This window comes from Nicotiana tomentosiformis, chromosome 4 (genome assembly GCF_000390325.3).
Source record: "Nicotiana tomentosiformis chromosome 4, ASM39032v3, whole genome shotgun sequence".
Lineage (NCBI taxonomy): Eukaryota > Viridiplantae > Streptophyta > Magnoliopsida > Solanales > Solanaceae > Nicotiana > Nicotiana tomentosiformis.
The window spans coordinates 114,041,833-114,063,443 of NC_090815.1; the positions used below are offsets into that span (position 1 = coordinate 114,041,833).

Sequence of the window (21,611 nt, forward strand, 5' to 3'; positions counted from 1 at the left end):
GCATTTTAGTCAACAAATCTAAGAAAATAACATAAAAAACAATAATATTTTTCAAACTAAGTATTTTTATATGAATACTTATTAATTATATCATGTATAGTTATAAAATAAGAAACTAATATATAAAATAAGAAACAAACATAGAAAGTAATAAACTAACATATAAAATAATAAACTAACATATAAAATAATAAACTAACGTATAAAATAATAAACTAACATATAAAATAATAAACTAATATATAAAATAATAACCTAACATATAAAATAATAAATTAACATATAAAATAATAATATAGAAAATGTATCAATTTAAGTAATAATATAGTAAAAATATCGATTAATTATGAATATAAAATATATTGCAATATATTTAAAGATGTTAAGCAATCAAAAAGAAAAATACTTTAATTAATATTGTTCAATTTATAGACATCGTCATGGAGGTTCCCCCTCTGCATCCCGGACCTGCATCTCGAGAGCTACTGTTGCTACAGGGCAACCATAGGTCTTCATACATCTGGGATGGACAGTGTTTGTCCCATACATTCTGCCCCAGACGTATAGACGATAGGTGGGAGTTCATTAGGGACCACCCACTCCATCCCCGTATAGTTAGACGCCTTCAGGATACGAGTTTCTATAGGATCATAGAGATCACCCACTTGCAGTTCGACTGGTCGTTGATCACAACTATGATAGAGCGGTGGCAATCGGAAACGCACATGTTTCATCTACCTATCGGTGAGGCTACCATCACGCTTGAGGACGTGGAGGTTCTCTTCGGGTTGCCGATTGATGGATTACCTGTAGCTTACCCGCATGCTCTTAGAAACTATAGGGGAGTGCATTACCTACATATGTTGCAACGAATCACCTGTTTCCAGCCAGCAGAGGAGACTGCATTGAGTGGGACGAGTCGATTGCAACTGACGCCCGTCCGGCAGCATCTGGCAGTGATGGATGCGGAGATTACGGATAATTCACCGGCGAAGGATATCGACCGGCACACAAGATTGTTGTTGTTGCTGATGCTTGGTGGTGTACTGTTCCCGAACACTTCAAGAAACCTAGTCAGCTTGATATTTCTACATCATCTGGAGTGGCTGGATGGTTTACCTGGTTACAGCTGGGGTGTAGCTGTTCTAGGTTACCTGTATAGGCAAATGTGTCGGGCGTGCATGGGCACCCAAAGAGACGTTGCCGTATTTTTACCACTGCTGCAAGTGAAAACATAGTCAATTATTTTCATGATTATAACATACATAGTAAAAAAATACAATAAATTTAACATCCACAATTTATATTATGTTTGGGTCTGGGAGCGGTTCCTGCAGTTCCAGCCACCTCTACCACTGAGGGCTGCGATGCACCACCTCCACTATTTCTCCCTTTTGCTTGGAGGTGGGTTGATAGGCGTGGCTACGGACGCGAGTTCAAGGCTCGACCTCATCTTCCCTATTACAGGGATTTGTTGGATTTGCATGAAGGCGCGCAGGTACATGTATACTTAAATTTACTTGGCATGGCTTTATATGTGTTGCGTTTACTCATGATTTCTGTGTTTAATTAATAGTTCGTATAGAGGCCATACAACGACGCGCTCATAGCTGGTTTGCCCGATTATTGCTCCTACGGCCGAGCTATGTGGAGCTCTTCCGTTCTACTGATATGGCTTAATATTGTCGAGCATCATGCCATAGAGCTAGTCCTTCGCCAATTTGGTCGACCGCAGCTTGTACCTATTCCGCCCACTTGGTTTAAGGACACATTACCAGCAGGATAATCGTTCCAAGGATGACTAGACATACTTGGCCTGGCTAGAGGCCCAGATTGAGGTTTGGGACCAGAGGCATGACCTGATTATGGCACCCCCTCCACTGAGCGTACGGATGGCGAGCATGAGTATATGGGTTGGTATCGCAGTGTTACCCAACTTCTCGTTGAGAATCCTGTTCATCGCGTTGGTGGTCAGTATATTCCATATGTTGGAAGGCATGATGAACTGATATGTTATTTGTTATACTTACTTATAACGTTACATTATCCTTCCGTAATTAATATTTTACATGTTATGCAGGCTATTGGCTTATATCATTTCTACTAGTTGGGGGACTGCAAATGCTGCAATATATAAGCGAGGGAGTAACAGCTTTGCACGGGTTTGGCTGCCGGGTTACTGATCTTGCTGCCAAGACATTGAGACGTGCCCGAGATGATGAGGGCTTAGGATACGAGGCTGCTTATGTGCTGCCAGAGAAGTACCATCATGGGCCACCAGTGGAGCCTGAACATGGTAGACATGGCAGGCGTGGGCAGAGAGGAAGGGGTATCCCACGAGGTCGTGGTGGTCGGCGAGGACGGGGTCCCCAGCAAGGGGGCGTTGAGGCACCCTATGGATGATATTAGAGATGATCAACTGGGTGACCACCTTGAGCCACGCGATGCTCATCATGACATGTTGTCATTCAGCCTTCAGCTGTCGCCAGAGACTTTGCAGGTGACCCAGTCAGCTCCATTATTGATCGCGGGCATGGTCATTACGTGACAGGAGTAGGATCAGTATTTTCCTGATCCCCAGAGCCATCGACAGTTGCTGATTCTCATCCGACACGAGAGGTGCATATTGGGAGACGATTGAGTTATGGCTCATCACTGAGGGATGCTGAGGATTTAGCACATGCTTCATCTACTCCAGTGCACCTCGATGTTCGGACAGAGCCTTGCGGCGCTACTCACGCGTAGGTTTGTTTGTATTACTATTATTTTTATTTTTTTTATCTCATTGATTAGTTAGTAATATCTAAAGCATTTTTTATTTTTTTTAAAGACATCATCATCGCCCGTCACGGAGGCCGCATTGTGCAATACTGACATGCCGAAGACGGATAATCTTATTTAGGAGCCCGCTGAGACCATGGTATGACCGTTAAAAGTTTTATTTTGCTAACACGTACGTTAGTAATTTATATTTCATATAGTAAAATATCTTATTATTCTGTAGGTTACTGTCGGCCTGACAGCTGCTTCTACCGAGTCTGCCAGCCTTACCGACGATTATGCGACAGCGCATCCTCCGATAAAGAGGCGACCTGATGAGGATGATCTTGATAGCGTAGCCGAGAAGGATGGAATGCGCCTCAGGCCGGCCAATGCTTTAAAGCATACATGTTGTGGGATACATTGACATTTATTATTATTTGTATATATGACATTAAATATATAATAGCAACATTATTTATGTTTTACATAATTTGTGCATATGTTTTTATTTCTCGAGTTATTTATTAGTTTAACACTAGAACACACAAAAAAAATGAAAGCTTAACATAAAATTTAAATTCGTTACCAATCAAAGATAATACATGACACGTACAACATAAAAATAAAATACTACACTTAATGCATCAATGTGTTTGTTTAGTCACTATCGCCCATTATTCTGTGCTTCAACCACTTAAATTTCTCCTCCAACCTATTTTTTTATTCTTCTACCTCTTTTTGTTTCTCCTGCAATACCGCAAGTTGTTCTTATAGTTTTACAATCTGGAGTTCGTATTCACCGGTCAGATTCCAAATGTTTAGCAAACATGATTTGTAGTATTCCTGATTAATGGGTTCATCATACCATTCATCAAAACTACATTTCTTTTCGTCCTACCAATGAGAGAATAACGCAAGACTATTAATTAACATGTTATATAAAAAATGTTAACAAACATTTCTTCAAAGAATAATAACTTACAACTTGTATACACATCCAACATCTGCGTCCCAAGTTGCAATTTGACCAACATGGATTCAAAATTGCACGTTTGCCACAGTAACACCTTGGTACGTAATTGCATCCAAACATGTCGTAATGCTCGAAAATGGAAAATTAATGGAAAGTTTTTCTATTCGTTTCGTTACGACGCAAATAATAACTAAAATGTGCGAGGTTTTTATAGGCAATTAAGAGTGATTTTAGGTTACATAACGCATATTGGTGAGGCGTTATATTTCGCGTGATAATGATTCATTCAAGTACAAGTGGATCCAGCATTTCATGTCAATAGCTTTTTCATGCCGACAACTTTTTCAGGTCGACATGACAATACACATAGTGCATGTTGGTGAGGCACTATGTTTCACGTGATAATGATTCTTTAGGGTACAAGTGGGTCCAAATTTTTCAGGTTATCAGCTTTATCAGGCCGACGGCTTTTTCAGGTCGACATGACAATACACATATCACATATTGGTGAGGCGCTATGATTCGCGTTCTTACAGGTCGACATGCAGCTTAGTTCTTCTTAAGTTGAACCAAGAGATCAATATTCAAATACCATTTGAAGAACCAGTACAACATCCAATTTAGAAATTCCACTAACATTTAATAAGTGGTTTACGAAGAGGCAAAAAAGTGAAGGTAGTTCAAAAGATCCAAATGGAACACGTCATAACACAATCGATCCCTACCTTGAAAAAAATATGCTAAGTTGCTATACTGATTTGGTTGATGACAAGTGGTATGGTGTTCTGCGTCCCTTGGAAAATAAGCCTATTAATATACAGACTGATCTCAAAGTTGCAAGGCACATTATTGAGGGTGAAGCGCATCTACCAAGCCTGAAGGTATGTGAATTTAGGGCAAAAAACTACAATGGGTTCTCTTTTACTCAAACCGATAAGATTATGAAGTATTATGTGTAACGACCCGGCCATTTGTTTCGGGAGTTATAGTCCCGTTTTCCCATTTCTGTTTCCTTTATGCTCTTAAGATATATTATGATATACCGAGTTAGTTGGTTCGGGTCCGGAGTGGTTTCGGAGTAGAATGAGACACTTAGTCTCTTATTTAGATTCTTAAGTTGGAAAAGTCAACCGTATGTTGACCTATATGTAAACGATCTCGGATTTGAATTTTAATAGTTTTGTTAGCTCCGTTAGGTGATTTTGGACTTACGAGTGCGCCCGGAATGTGATTTGGAGGTCCTTAGTATAATTAGGCTTGAATTGGCGAAATTAAAAATTTGGCGATTTCGGTCGGCAGTGAAAAATTTGATATCGGGGTCGGAATGAAATTTCGGAAGTTGGAGTAGGTTTGTAGTGTCATTTTTGACGTGTGTGCAAAATTTGAGGTCATTCAAACGTGGTTTGGTTGGTTTCGGCATCGGTTGCCGAATTTAAAAATTTAGAAGTTCTTAGGCTTGAATCCGAGGGTAATTTAGTGTTTGGATGTTGTTTTGAGTGATTTGAAGGTTCGACTAAGTTTATATGTTGATATATAACTTGTTGGTATTTTTGGTTGAGGTCCCGATGGCCTCAGGGTGATTCCGGGTGGTTAACAGATTTTCGAAGTTTGAAGATACAGCTGAAGCTGCTGCTTCTGCTATTTCCGCACCTGCGGAAGGAAGAATCGCAGGTGCGGGGATGCTGGTGCGCATGGGGGTTCACAGATGCGGGAAATGCTGGGCTAGGCAGGATGTGTAGGTGCGAGAAGGCTATCGCATCTGCAAGCCCGCAGGTGCGAGACCTGGGGCGCAGATGCGGAAGGAAGGAAGAAGGCTGGCTTCGTAGATGTGGCGCGCCACGCGCAGGTGCGACAGGTTGGCCGCAGATGCGGAACCTGGGCGTTTAAGTGACTTGCACAGGTGCGGTTGTTGGGACCACGGGTGCGGTCATGCGAGTGCGAGTTGAAGGCCGCAGGTGCGAGAAGCCTGGGAAGAAGGTACATATTGCACACTTCGCGAATTTTGGTGCATTCTTCACCATTTCTATTCGGGTTTGGAGCTTTTAGGAGAGATTTGAAGAGGGAATCAAGGGGGTTTTCATTGAGGTAAGTTACTTGATCCCTAATACTCGTATATATGGTGATTTTCCGTTGTTTAATCATGTAATTAGTGAAAATGAGGGGTTAGGGCTTGGGATTTTTGAAAAAGTAATTTAAGGATTTGAAGGACCAAACGATGTGAGATTTTGATGAATTTGGTATGGTTAGACTCGTGAGTGAATGGGATTTCTAGTTTTGTAAATTTTGTCAGATTTCGAGATGTGGGCCCGGGGGGCCGGGTTTTAGCCAATTTCGGGTTTTTGTCTAATTTGATAGTTTTTCTTGTGGAATTCATTCCATTAACGTATATTGATGGTATTGTACTGATTGTAAATAGATTTGGAGCATTTGGAGGCCGAGTCCAGAGGCAAGAGCATTGCGGGGTAGAGATTTGACCGGTTTGAGGTAAGTAACGATTATAAATCTAGTCCTGAGGGTATGAAACCCCGGATTTTTGTATCATTCTACTACTTTGAGGTGATGCGCATGCTAGGTGACAGGCGTGTGGGCGTGCACTGTTGGGAATTGTGACTTGGTCCATCCCGTAGCAACTGTAAAGTTGCCTATTTTGTGGAAATTATATGATACTTGTATGTTTTGGAAAGAATTTCTGTAAATTGGGCTGAATGCCATGTTGGGCCTTGTGCCAGTACTGTTTGGACCCTTAAGACCTTTTTCTTACTATTCTCTCACTGTTTTCGATTGAAAATTTATACTCAGTCATGGTTATACTTGTTTACTGCATAACTCTGTTTTATGACTCCATTTTGATGCATATAAATGTTGTTTTGGGCCGAATGCCCTATTTTTTACTGAAATCCCCGAGTGGCTTGAGAGGTTTATAGCTGAGTGAGGCCGAGGGCCTGATTTGTGAGGATAAATATAGGATCGGACTGCACGGCGTAGCATGTTCGGATAATTATGGGATCGGGCTGCACGCCACACCATGTTTGATATAGACCAAGGGCCTGAGTGATTTATGCCATGATTTGGCTTGATATAGCGCTTGGGCTGAAGGAGCCACTCCGGAGTCTGTACACACCCCCAGTGAGTGCAGGTACCTACTGAGTGCCGAGTGCTGAGTGACTGGGAGTCATGAGTGATTGTGAGGTATGCCTGAGTGGCAAGAGTGATTGTGAGGTATGCCCAAGTGGCAAGAGTGATATGCCCGAGTGGCAAGAGTGATTGTTAGGTATGCCCGAGTGGCACGAGTGACTGTGAGGTTTGCCCGATGGGCTGTTTATGATTTCATCATTTTGCTCACATTTGCATTTTTTCTCTGTTGAAAACTGTTGAAAAATATCTTTAAATAATTTTACTGGAACTAGGTTTAAACGAGATATTTTGATTCAAATCCTGATTTTAAAAGTATGAGATATTCTACTGAGATTTTCCTGATATGAACGTTATATGCTTGATTGCTCGTCACTACTACTCGGTCTTTATTTATTGTTGTTACTTACTTAGTTGGCGTACTCACGTTACTCCCTGCACCTTGTGTGCAGATCCAAGTGTAGCTGGACACGGTAGCGGTTGTTGATTATTCTGGTTCCAGATTTTTCCTTGGAGATAGCAAGGTAGCTGATTGGCGATCGCAGCCCCTGCTCTTCTCCCTCTTATCTTCCTCTAGTTGTATTTAGCTATTTTTCAGGCTGAGTTAGCCTTGATATTGTTAGACAGATTGTAGTAGATGCTCATGACTAGTGACACCCCCATGTCGAACTTTTCTTTTCGCACTTTTGTTTTGATTTGAACTCCTTTACGAAGGTTTTTATGTTAATGGCCTTGGAATTTATCCTTGAAATAAAAATATCGGTTTGTTTTGAAAATGAGTCAGCTTGTCTAGTTTCACGATAGGCGCCATCACAACAGGGTTAGTTTGGGTCGTGACACTATATCACTGGCATGAGCTTGTTGTACCACAAGCACTGTATGCAACCTTCCAAACAAACACACACAAAGATGAACCAGAAGTGATTCGGCATTTGATGAAGGAGATTCTAGAGATGGAAAAGGCACTTGATGTTCATCATGCAATGGATGATCTTAACTACCTGGAAGGAACGGAGGATCAGTACTGGGATTTATTAGAAAATAAAAAATTGCATAAAGACAATGATTGTCCTATTTTCCCAATAGTTGTCGAGTGGGAGGGATTACCTAAGTTTCTACCACAGACATTGGACGTACAAGTACCATACTATTGTAGAAATCAAGCAAGTGGTCTTATTGATGATATCGATGAAATATAAAAAATGTGTGTCAATTGGGACCTAGATTACGATGCCCTTGGTCCCGAAAGGTGCGTACACGATGTTGATGAAGAAGATGAAGACGGTGAAAATGAAATAGTGCCAGATAGCGACGATAAAGGCGAATGGCAATTATTTTTTATTCCTTGGGGTGTATGTTCTTTATCAATTTATGTTTATCAATGTACCTCGTTTCCGCAAAACCTGTTTATTAAAAGCACTTCATGGCATGTGAGCATGGCAGGTGATATATTGACCATTTTTCACACGAGCATAATCTTCTGGCTTCATTGACGGTGTGTGTATTAATCCCCAGGTTGTGATGCAGATCAGTGCGAACTTCAACAATATTTCGCTCGCTGCAATACTGCAAAAATGAATGCCACTGTGCTCGCTTCCTATATTTATCAAATCGTTTCATTGGTTGTGGCATAAATTCAACACCCCTTTCCATCAATGACGATGCACCTCTAGATCTTTCAACAAACCTCTCCGCCATCTGCTTGAATGACATCCGCACCATGGCAGTGACAGGCAATCCACGTGCAGACTTCAATAACCCATTGAAAAACTCTGACACATTTGTAGTAAGAATTTCCCATCTTCTATTACCATCTGCATACAAAGTCCACTTGTCAAGTTCATGTCGCATCAACCAACGATAGGCTTTTGGGTCTTCCTGCCTAATCAATTCCATTCGCCTCCTGAATTTACACTCTTGGTGATCTATTGCAGCCGTTCACATTAAATCATGCAAGTTCTTGTTCAGATAAGCCCTCTGGAAGTGAGCGTTTACGTGCCTAACACAGTAACAGTGGTAAGCATACGGCTCCTGCCATGCACGCAAATTCTGTACAGAACTTAAAATACCGCCATGCCGATCAGATATTAGACAAATACCTGAACGTGTTTGACAACGTGCTACTTCAAATGGTTCAAAAATAATGTCCATGTCTCTTGGCTTTAATTGGAAAATATAGCAAACTTTAGGGAAAATATACTTCCATTAGCATCTACAGCAACGGCGATCAACAATTTAATATCATGCTTTCCATAGACATGAGTACCATCTATGGATATTACCGGCTGACAATGCACAAAATCATCAATGGCTGGTTTAAATGCCTAGAACACGTATCTGAATATGTATTCTGGTATTCCCGAACTCCGTCAAGCTTCCATTCAATAACAGTCCTAGGGTTAAAGTATTGCAATGCAACCGTGTACCTGGGTAGAGCGGCAAATGACTTATCCCAGTTACCATAAACAATTTCAAACGCACGTTTACGCCCGAGAAATTTTTTTTTTGGTAATGGTACATCCATATACCTGGTGGATAGATGTTATACACTCTTTGATCTTATACTTTATGGAGGCTTCAATGTGTGGAATCAAGACAAGAAAAATCAAGACAACATTTAAGTTAACATGATTCCCACTGAATGTGTCCATTTCACAATTGTGGGTGCCAATGTATTTCCCCACAATCGACATATTTGTTTTCAACTTTCTCTCACGCAGCATCCAATTACAACCATGAAACCATCTACGACAAATAACCTTGTATAATTCCGGAGAGGACTCATGAACCATGATCTCACGATACTTTTTTATGCTGTATATTCGCACCGCCCTGCTTAGGCGCGCTTTATCAACAAAAAGCATGCCCTTTGACAACATCGTTGCTCTAGATTCATCCCATATTACTGTCCAAATTTTGTCAAGATCCCTTGTGAGGGCATCGACATCCGGCATACTTGGCAACTGATTAAGGTAGGGAACATCCCTTGAATGAAACGACATATGGGACTCGTACACTCTTGGTCTAACGGGAGGTGGAGGATGCTCCCTCGTCAAATTAGGTTCATCATTCTCGTCCTCTTCACCGTCACCCTCATCAGGGAAGGTTGTGTCATCTCCAGACTTGTCAGCATTGTTGTCATAATCGCTATCATCTTCATGACTCTACGCATCTTCCAGATCCCGATTAAATATGTCGTCTTCGGGAAATTGAGTAAGGACAGGACCTTCAAGTTACTCGTTTTCACTGCACAACCAATAAAATTATGAGTTTCTCAAATTTATCCAAATATTACATATAAACTTTATCACTTCACTTACATATTATAATGTATTGATATTCCATGATGCACATTATCCTGTTATTGATGACTCCCGGATGGACTACCATGATCCAATACACCAAAACTAGGCATATTCAACTGTCCGTTGGTTCATAACTTCTAAAATTTATTTCTGGTCGGTACCCTATGTGGAATATATGAGTGTTAATACACATTTAATACATAAAAATAAATATAGTAACACAAAGAAAAATTAAAGTTTACCACTCGGCTTGTGAATTATGAAAACTTGGAGAGAAATTATGTCCTCTCTATGCATTCGCCCGTGGAGATAAGTTTAGATCTGGCCAAACTCTTTCACCCATAACCATTTCGGATAAAACTGCTCCAAAAAGAAATCACACGATGATTGAGGGATATCCCTATTTTGAGTAACCTCATTATTGCGAACGTCTTCAGCCTTGACGTACATTTCCAACATTTTTATCACAAAAAATTCTCGGTGTTCATCCAGAGTCCTCAAAAAATTTGTCAGAGTTTCATCGTCTTCGATGTTAAACTCAGCATAACAAGCAACCCTTTGCGGAATAACAGAATACGGATATCTTTCAGTTACTTTAATATTCACTGAACGTTTGCTCACACTCATATTTTTGCATAACAATGATACCAATCTATTGTACTCCATTGTAAGTGACAACATAACATGACACTGTGGAGAACAACTATAGTGTACTGAGTTATTCTCCACCACAACCTCACCCCCAATATAATGAAACCCTAATTTTTTTGCTCTTCGGACATTATGACAAAATGCAAAATAACTTAACGAAAAAATATTTTGGAAGACCTGAAGGATCCGGAATGAACTTTTACCTAATTCTGGAACTCTTTAAATAAGAAAAAAACCAGTCCGAGGGTACAATAATTGATGTATAGCGCATGCATAGTATGCGCTATATATTTAGCGCATATATCATACGCGCTATACCCATATGAATTATTGGTGGTCAGTTATATGTAGAAGAATTATTGGTGGGGCAGGACATTTTATATATAGCGCGGTTATTCACCGTACTATACCTTAACGACACGTTTGTCCATTAAGGTATAATGCGGTGAATAATCGCACTATATATAAAATGATACTCAATTTTTTAAACCTATTTACGTCTTTTGAGTTCAAAAGAACCACACTTTGATTCCGGATTCACCGGGTGAAGGGGTCTAGGGTAGGGGTCCAGGAGACCGGCCCAAGTGCTAGCCCGGGTATTAGCTGACCAAGGCGCCGGCCTAGGCTGTCCCAGTAACTGCAAATATTTTTTAAAAATTGTTTGGCCATTTTATAGCCGTTGGCCAATGGCTAAAAACGGCCATAATAGTCTCTCCACCCCACTCTCCCCCCAAGATACCACCTACCCCCTTCCCCACAAATTTTACTTTTTACCATCAACTTTATAAAATTATATTTTGACCCTAATTCCACCTATAAATACTATTATTGTTCTTTATTTTTCACACAATTTTTACTTATTCTCTCTCTATTTCTCATTTTTTTCCTCACTTGAATTGCTATCAAGCTTTGATTTTATGTATATTAGGTGAAATTCCAATTAACAAGAGCAAGTTTCACATTCAAGTTTTAACTTTTAAGTCTTCAATTCATCAATTTATCGTATCTTGTTTCTATTTTTCTCCGACAATTTGGTACATCCGTTCCATCACTTACTTTTATTTAGCAATTTAATTATTATATATTTTATTTTATTTTATTATTTTTGCATTTTAATTTTAAAATTTGTTTTATTTAAATTATTATAAGGGATAAGTTTAAAATTTTAAAAACAATTGTCTCTTGGTAGTAAGTGTATTGGTAAAAATAAATGTTACACGTGGAGTTAATTATGTGGTTGACATGGAAAGGCACGTGGATCACTAGAAAAACGACAGCTGGAGAGGAGCACTAAAAGAGACACGAGTCGCATCAGATACGAATAATTCACCCACGAGGTGAAAAGAAACGGTTGCTCGAGTCTCTTTAAGTTATATGAAGAGGTATCGGTGGAATGAACCAAGACAGTAACAAGGGCAAATTCATGGATCTTCAATTAATGAGCGTGGATGGTTAACAGTTACGATTACCAATTATAATATTTCATTAATGTCATTAATGCTCATAATGACTCGGTTATAAAAGGAAAAAGACGTTGTACTTGAAGACCTCTATATAAGGGAAAGAAATGTCATTTGTAAGGACGTTCTGATGATTATTGGAATATAATTACTTTCTTGTGTTTTCTACTGATTACTTTGTCATTTCTTATTCTAATTTCCTTTCTTATTTCTGAGAAAATATTAAATTTCTTGATTATCAGTAACCCGAGTACTTCTAAAAATAGGCTTTGACTGAGAATCTAATTCTTTGGTTAAACAAATTGATTCCGTTACCAGAAATCTGATAATCTTCTCTTACTTTCCAAATCACTCTCTCTCAACTGAATCATATCGAATGTCAATGACAACAACCAGCAGGTAGAAAGAACTCCAGTTCCGTCACCTCAAGGAACCCCCCGCAATTCAAGAGAAGCATCACCAGAAAGATCCACTACTCATAACAATGAACAACATGGAAATGAACAAACTGTCGAGCCGGATGCTGTGAAGCAGTTAATTGCTGAGTACGTGAATGATGCTCTCCAAGCTTTCGTGAGGGGACTACTAGCTGTGCCACCCACACCTCCACCAAACAATACTGCAACTGTGGAAATTCCACAATCAGGATTGGCTAATTCTGAAAGCGAGGAACTCCCAACGAGTCACGTGATGGGAGACCAGGTACGCCTAATAATTCTGATTTACAAACTTTAATACTAACCTTGCAGAAACAAGTGAAAGAACAAAATGACCGTATTGAGCAAATACCCGGTGTACCACCTGTGATCAAAAGAGTTGATTTCGACAAATATTCATAAAAACCATGGAAACCAAGCGCAGCTCCATTACCAATTCCCAAAAAGTTCAAAATGCCTGACATCCCGAAATATGATGGAACGACTGATCTACGTGACCACGTTACTGCATTCACCACAGGAGTAAAAGGCAATGATTTAACCAAGCAGGAGATTGAATTTGTGCTGGTCAAAAAGTTTAGGGAAACACTTACTACATGAGCGTTAACATGGTACTCTCTTTTACTTGAAAATTCTATTGACTCTTTTGCTGAGCTTGCAGATCTATTTATAAAAGCACACTCGGGTGCATAAAAAGTTGAAAAGAGAATGGAGGATATATTCAAAGTAAAGCAAGGAGATACAGAATTGCTTGGGGAATTCGTAGACAGATTCCAACGTGAAAGAATGTTGCTACAAAGAGTACCTGACAATTGGGCAGCCATGGCATTTGCAAGCAATTTAAACGAGAAAAGTTTAGAAGCTACGAGGGGGCTTAAAGAGAGCCTACGAGAATTCCCTTCCACGACGTGGAATGATGTCTATAATAAGTACAGTACCAAGTTACAGATCGAAGAAGATATCATAGTTCAGTCAAGGGTTGAAGAAAAAATAGGTTCGAGGCGGTCAGAATCTGAGAAGAGGTCCGGTAAGAATAGGTACGAGCCTTATATGGGACCTTCGGGGCGAGAAGCTCGTTCCAAATCAAAAACGTGCAGGCTGATCACAAGTTCGCAAATAGAGATTCAGGTTCGTCATCATTGAGATTCAGAAAAGATCGAGGTGAACGTAACAAAGATGCTAATACAAACGCAAGAATTGGGGACTACAATTTTAACGTGAGTACCTCTGAGTTGGTCGCTATTTTAAGAAGCATGGGGGATAAGGTACGATGGCCTAAAGATATGAGATCAAATCCAAATAGAAGAAACCCAGACTTTTGGTGCGAGTTCCATAATGATCACGGCCATAGAATATCAGACTGCAGATTATTACAAGGTGAGGTGGAACATTTATTGAAGCAGGGCTATCTGACGGAATTGTTTAGGGAGAAAGGCAAACAAGCTTACATGAAAAATAGGCAAGAGCCCCCAAAACCTCTGTCTCAGAAGAGAAAAGTAAATGTGATAAACGGCGGAGAAGAAGTCAACGGCGTAACCTATACAGCCGCGAGAAAAACAACAAAGTTCACAATAACTGACGGGAAGCGAACTCGCCAAACTCTAGAAGACGGCAACATAACCTTTGATGATGCAGATGCCGATGGATTAATGATTTCTCACAACGATGCATTGGTAATATCTTTACTTATACATGATACTAATGTAAAACGAGTTTTGGTTGACCCAGGTAACTCTGTGAATATCATTCTATTACGAGTGGTGAACGAAATGCTGATGGGCGATCGTGTAGTTCCAAAAGCACGTTCCTTATCTGGGTTTGATAACTCAACCGTTATTACAAAGGGCGAGATTGAACTAAGCACATACGTAGAAGGAGTCATCAAAGAAACAAAATTTTAAGTGATAGACACAGATATGGCCTATAATGTGATTCTTGGGAGGCCGTGGATTCATGATATGGATGCTGTGCCATCCATATTACATTAGGTTATCAAATTCCCTTCAAAATAGGGAATTCAACAGATTCGAGGAGATCAACAAACTTTAAGGAGCATCAATTCGGTGATACAGCCAAGTCAAAAAGATACGAATACAAGTCAAAAAGATACGAGTGCAAGTCAAAAAGATGCGGGTGCAAGTGAGAAAGATGCGGTAAATCAAATTTCAACAGAAATTATATAAAAAAACAGACGTGGACTCCAGACCAGATGTAATTCAAGAGCCAGAGGAGAACGAAAATATTAAAACAACGATTACGGAGCTTGAAGCTGTTCCACTATTCGAACAATGGCCAGATCGAAGAATTCATATCGGAGCAAGGTTAAACCCAGATAGGAGAGGTAAGTTAATTGAATATTTAAAAGCTAACGCGAATTGTTTTACATGGTCCCATTTAGATATGACAGGTATACCTCCGGAGGTGATGACTCATAAATTAAATGAAGATCCATCATTCATACCTGTCAAACAAAAGAAGAGAAAGCAAGGATCATTCAAAAATTAAGTGATCGGTGAAGAGATACAGAAACTCTTAAAGATCGATTCAATACGCGAGGTAAAATATCCTAATTGGCTAGCTAATACTGTGGTAGTTCCGAAAAAGAACGGTAAATGGAGAGTTTGTGTGGATTACACTGACTTAAATAAAGCATGCCCGAAGGATTCATTCCCTTTACCGCATATAGATCAATTGATTGATGCTACCACAGGCCACGAATTATTAAGATTTCTAGATGCATATTCTGGTTATAATCAAATAAATATGGACCCCTTAAACGAAGAAAAAACTTCATTTATTACAAACAGGGGGACTTATTATTACAAAGTCATGCCTTTTGGCTTGAAAAATGCTGGAGCCACGTATCAGAGGTTGGTGATCAAGATGTTCCAAGAACACCTGGGGAAGACGATGGAAGTGTACATTGATGATATGTTGGTTAAATCTACACAAACGGAAGATCATTTTCAACATCTTTCAACTACCTTCGAGATCCTCCGCGGATATAATATGAAACTGAACCCAGAAAAGTACGCTTTTGGTGTAGCTTCAGGTAAGTTTCTAGGCTTTCTCGTATCTAATAGAGGAATTGAAGTAAATCCTGCGCAGATTAAAGCTATTGAAGAAATACCTGATATACTCACAAGAAAAAAAGGGGTACAAAGATTGACAGGTAGGATTGTAGCTTTGGGAAGATTCATTTCAAGATCTTCAGAGAAAAGCGTTAAATTCTTTTCAGTATTGAAGAAGCAAAATCAGTTTAAATGGACTGAGGAATGCCGACAAGCCCTCAAAGATTTGAAGGCATACTTAACAAATCCTCCCCTACTGTCTAAACCAAGGGATGGAGAAAAACTATTTGTATATCTTGCAGCTGCAGAAGTAGCTGTAAGTGCAGTTTTAGTAAGGGAGGACAAAGGTAAACAATCTCCTATTTATTATGTTAGTAAATCTTTATTAGATACTAAAAGTAGATATCCTCATCTAGAGAAACTAGCTTTAGCATTAGTCATGGCAGCTAGGAAATTGAGACCATATTTTCAATACCATCCTCTCTCCGTAGTAACTGCATATCCATTAAGGAATATTTTGAATAAACAAGAATTGTCAAGCAGGCTAGCCAAGTGGAAAATAGAACTAAGTGAATATGATATTATTTATTAACCTAGAACAGCAATAAAGTCTCAAGTTTTAGTAGATTTCGTCGCAGATTTTAATTCAAAAAATAATTCCTGAAATAGAAAAGGAATTACAAATTTTTACTGGAGCTAATCTAAGTACGTGGAATTTATTTACTGATGGCTCTTCAAATGTCAAAGGGGCCGGTTTAGGTATTGTCTTAATCCCACCCTCAGGTGAAAGTATAAGACAAGCAATTAAATGTTACCTTATTACTAACAATGAAGCAGAGTATGAAGCTGTAATTGCAGGTTTGGAACTAGCACAAGAACTCTCCATAGAGCAAATCATGATTAAAAGTGACTCTCAACTGGTAGTCAATCAGATGCAGGGGACTTACACTGCTAGAGAGGCACGAATGCAACAATAGTTGGAAAAGGCAGGAGAACTGATCAAGCAATTCCAATCATAGAAGATCGTGCAAATACCTAGGGAAGATAATGCAGAAGCAGACGCGTTGGCTAACCTTGCTTCAGTTGCAGAAGTAACGAGTGAAGAAAATGCTATTGTAATACATTTATTTCATTCAGCACTTGACCAGGACAAATATGAGGTAAGCTTTAATAATTTAACCCGGGATTGTAGAAACGAGATTGTTAATTTTTTGCAGTACGGGATCGTACCTGAAGGCAAGAAAGAATCTCAAGTGCTTCGACAAAAAGCTGCTCGTTACTGCCTAATTCGAGATAATTTATATCAAAAAATGTTTGGCGGTCCTTTAGCAAGGTGCCTTGGACCCAATCAAACAGAGTACGTGATGAGGGAAGTAAATGAAGGACATTGCGGAAATCACGCAGGCGGAAGATCTTTAGTTAAAACACTAATCAGGGCAGGATACTACTGGCCTAAAATAGAAGAAGATGCAGAAAATTTTGTAACCAAATGTGATAAGTGTCAACGATATGCCAACAATATGCATCGACCTGCAGAGTTATTACATACAGTTATTTCCCTATGGCTATCTATGAAATGGGGAATGGATATAGTAGGGCCTTTACCACAAGCTAAAGGAAAGGTACGGTTCTTATTAGAGTTAACAGATTACTTTTCAAAATGGGTAGAGGCAGGAGCTTTCAAACAGGTACGAGAAAAGGAGGTGAAAGACTTCATTTGGCGAAGCATTATATGCCGGTTTGTTATTCCAAAAGAAATCGGATGTGATAATGGCCCACAATTTATAGGCTTGAAAATCACAGAGTTCTTTCAAAGTTGGTAAATCAAACGAATAACCTCTTCACCTTACCATCCCATGGCAAATGGACAAGTTGAGTGAACAAATAAGATTATCATCAATAATTTGAAGAAGAGACTAGAAAAATCAAAAGGGAATTGGCCTGAAGAATTACCAGGAGTGTTATGGGCTTATAGAACCACAGCAAAAACATCCACAGGAGAAACTCTATTTTCGTTTGTGTACGGTTCAGAAGCTTTAATCCCAGTTGAAATAGGAGAACCAAGCACGAGATTCACATTGGCAACGAAAGAGTCGAACGATGAGGAATTAAGAACAAACTTGGACTTACTCGAACAAAGAAGAGAAGCAGCTTTAATAGAAATGGAAACACAAAAGCAAATCATAGAACGATACTACAACAGAAAGGCTCACATCAGGTACTTTAAAATTGGGGACTTCGTTCTTAAAAAGGTTTTCCAATCAATGAAAACAACCGGAGCAGGAAAGTTAAATCCAAATTGGGAAGGACCCTATAAAGTTCGAGGTATCGCTGGAAAAGGTGCCTACGAGTTAGAAACCATGGATGGAAAGGTTTTACCCTCGAGTTGAAATATTTTTCATTTAAAGAAATACTATTTCTGAGCAAAAGAAGTACCCACGGTCAGGTATCATTCAATTACGATTTTTGTTTTGTACAGTTAAAATTATACTAACAATTTTATATGATAGGCAAAAAGCTATCCCACACCAAATGATGATATTAGACCTGAAAGACACGCGGAAGCAACATTATTCCCGGTCCGGGGTTGCAACCTTTCTGATGAAAATATAAAGGGTTAAGCAGTCATTATCTAAATTATATATACTTTCGAGTCTCGTATGTTTTTCCTTTTCAGGAAATGGACCACATGGAATGAATAATCAAGTGCTCGAGATTTCATACTTCAAAGCTCAAACACTTGGGGGACTATATACATATATATATATAAGGAAGGCAAAAAAGACTGGAAAATTCAGAATTCAAGTCAAGCCTATGGTCTACCCAACCAATCGAAAGTTAAGAGCAAAGTCAAGAGCCAAAAATGCAAGCCTGATTCAAAAACCTATGAAGAATATACTCGTGGATGTAAATTTCAAAATCTTACGAATGACAATATTTAGGCATGGGTTGCAAGATATATCATTGAATTTTGTAAAATCTATTGTAAAGAAAACAGTTATCAAAGAGTTATAGATGATACCTGAATACATATAAAGTATTATACAATTTGAAAGTTCAAAAGATACAAAACTTCCTCAAAGTTATTCAAAGAAACGTGTGTGTTCCTATTTCTTCTTTCGTATGTTTACACCATTATGAAGTTGAGACGTCTTCTTCATTAAGTGTCGTTTATAAAAGGGCCCTCTTTTATAAATCGTGCTTGTTTCAAAAAGTCACAAAGTACTGAAGCATTTTTAATGCATAACAAAAGAGTAGTACAGAAACTCGGAATAAAATATCATAGAAGTTGAACAAAAACTTAGAAGATGATATTATAATAACTTGGTTAAAACTAAGTATGAACTTAGTTCCAACCTAATTGTCTTACACAAAAAAAAACCAAAACGGACTAGGGGTAAGATTTTCGAAAACATTACCCCCAAATGGGACCAGGGGTAAATCTTCAAATGTTCCACCAATTAAAAAAAATAAAGAAACATTTCAAACTTTTTAACTTTCACTGTGAGGCAGAATCAGAACCGGTAGGATGAAGAGTGGCATCATCACCAGAAGGAAGAGCAACTTGAGCAGGAGAAGGTTGAACAACAGCCTCACTAGGAGCGATTTCATCACCCTCGGGAATGCCAACCTCAGGTGAAGAAAATCCTTGACTCTGCTGGGTCTTTTCAATCGTCTCTCTAGTCTTTGCAATCTCAGCATCTAAGTCAAAGCCTTCCCGGCTTACTTCCATTAACGTTTCGAGGCGAGTGTTCAAAAAAGCCCAGCTAACATCAACAGCGGCTTTATCTTCAAGGGCCTCATAATCTTTTTCCCACTGCTCAACCTCAGCTCTTAATTCATCCTTCTCATTCAAGGCAGCATCGTAAGAGAGCATTTGAACAACATCGTAAGAGAGCATTCAACTGAACCTTGTCTGAGGATATACGAAGATCTTCTTGAGTTTGCGTGAGCATTTGAACAAGCTCCCCAGAGTAAGCTTCTTTTTGGTTTAGCAAATCCTTTAAGCTTCTTTTTGGTTTAGCAAATCCTTTTTTGATGATCCTTTTCATCATCTCCGTTTCGATGAGATTGATCTACGCAATGAAAAGAGGAATGATACAAGTAAAAGAGAAATCACGTAAAATAAAAAGACAAGGTTTATACCTTTAAAGACGAATGCATGATATCATTCATCAACATTAGAAAGCTGTGACTTTCCAGTTTTGACTTCTCAACTGGGCCAATCAGTGGTTTCAGCCATACATCAGCTTGGCCAGATTTCTTCAAAAGATTACCATCTTCAGGAATCTCGATGGTAACTTATTTCATTGCCCTACTATTACTGGAGGAACCAACTTCAACATGGGAAGTTGTCAGTAGGGGCAGTCGAGGAAGTCAAAATAGCCACGGGCAGAACAGTGGCAGCAGCAGCAGGAACGGGTAACTGAGATTCAATCGGAGCAGAGGCATGAAAAGTGGCAAGAGGCGTTTCTTCGGATATAAAGCCAAAGCTTTCTTCATCAAACCCACGAGAAAAGAGTTGTTCAGTAGAGTCACGGGGTGCAGCAGGCATCTCTTCATCAGAACTCACTAAGGTAGAATTTTCAGGCTCGGACATGGGAACATAACTAGGAGGGGGAGTAGCTTCGTCATCTGAAATGACCCGTCTCCTAGCCCGTGGCTTACGAACCAACGAGCCTTCATCCCGTTCTTCTTCATCCTCAGAGTTCTGTGGTCTATCAACTTTTCTTTTTGACGAAGAACTCAAGATTATCTCTTGAGGCTTTGATAGAGAGAGCCTCGAAGCAGTGATTGAAGTAGCACTCACACCTCGAATGGGAAACCCTAACAAAGAAAGGGGTTAATAAGTTCCAAAATGAACATGGAAGTAAGGAAGAAAGTGAAAGAGAAAGTTACTGTGAGTCTTAACTTTCCATCCAAATCTGTTTGAAAGGTATTTCCAGGACCTTTCTTCCATAGGAGCAACGGTTCACAATTTCTCTACCTAACCACAAAAATCAGGAATCTCCTCAACAGTTCCCATGGTTGCTGAAAAAGAAAAGTAAAACAGTTACGAGATTACAAGTTCTTCACAAAAAAAGAAGAGAAATAAAAGATTGAAAGAAAGACTTACGTGCAAAGTTCCACTTCTCAGGGAAGGGCATATTCTCTTCTCCTACTAACCCACTTGTAGGAGCAGCAACAAATCGGACATACCAGCCACGATCTTTGTCATCTTCAGGGCTAACCAAAACCCTCTTACTCCTCGCCACGAGAGTAAAAATCCCATGATGAAATAATTTGGGAGAGTAAAGATGAATCAGATGGTAAAAGGTGAAGGGTAAAAAAGCCAAATTTGACAAGTATCTAAGGCATGCCACAACCCTCCATATAATAGGACCAATCTGTCCTAAACACACATCGAAGAAACGATAAAACTCAATGATAATTGGATTAATAGGTGGCCTAAAACCTAATGTGAAGGGATACGTATACACAAAAGAAAAACCAGCTTTAAAGGAAGTGATCCTTTGATTTTCATGGGGGACCAGAATCAGAAAGTCAAATTTCCAATAACAATCTCTCCGCACAATATAAACTAAACCCTCAGTAATCTGGGAAGGATAAACATCAGCACGATCGTGAGAAGTCATGGAAGTGACCTGATTTTTAATTAATTCTCTATCTGTGACAAAGGAAAGTTCAGCGGGAATAATCTCGTCGACAGTAGGTTCACGAAGCGGTTCACTAGAATCCCTACTTCTAGCGGAAGATCTATATGAAGAAGAAGCCCTAGTTCTAAAAGATGATGGAGGATTAGTACTGGGTTGAGAAGG

At 39.3% G+C, this 21,611-nt stretch overlaps 1 protein-coding gene across 1 annotated transcript; it reads left to right on the plus strand.

Moving 5' to 3' along the window:
• The first annotated feature begins 440 nt into the window (after positions 1-440).
• LOC138910382 (serine/threonine-protein phosphatase 7 long form homolog) lies at positions 441-1,786 on the plus strand. The gene is made up of 3 exons (XM_070201619.1): positions 441-1,149; positions 1,338-1,498; positions 1,586-1,786. Exons 1-3 carry the CDS (start codon positions 441-443, stop codon positions 1,784-1,786), a joined length of 1,071 nt encoding a protein of 356 aa, XP_070057720.1.
• The last annotated feature ends 19,825 nt before the right edge of the window (positions 1,787-21,611 follow it).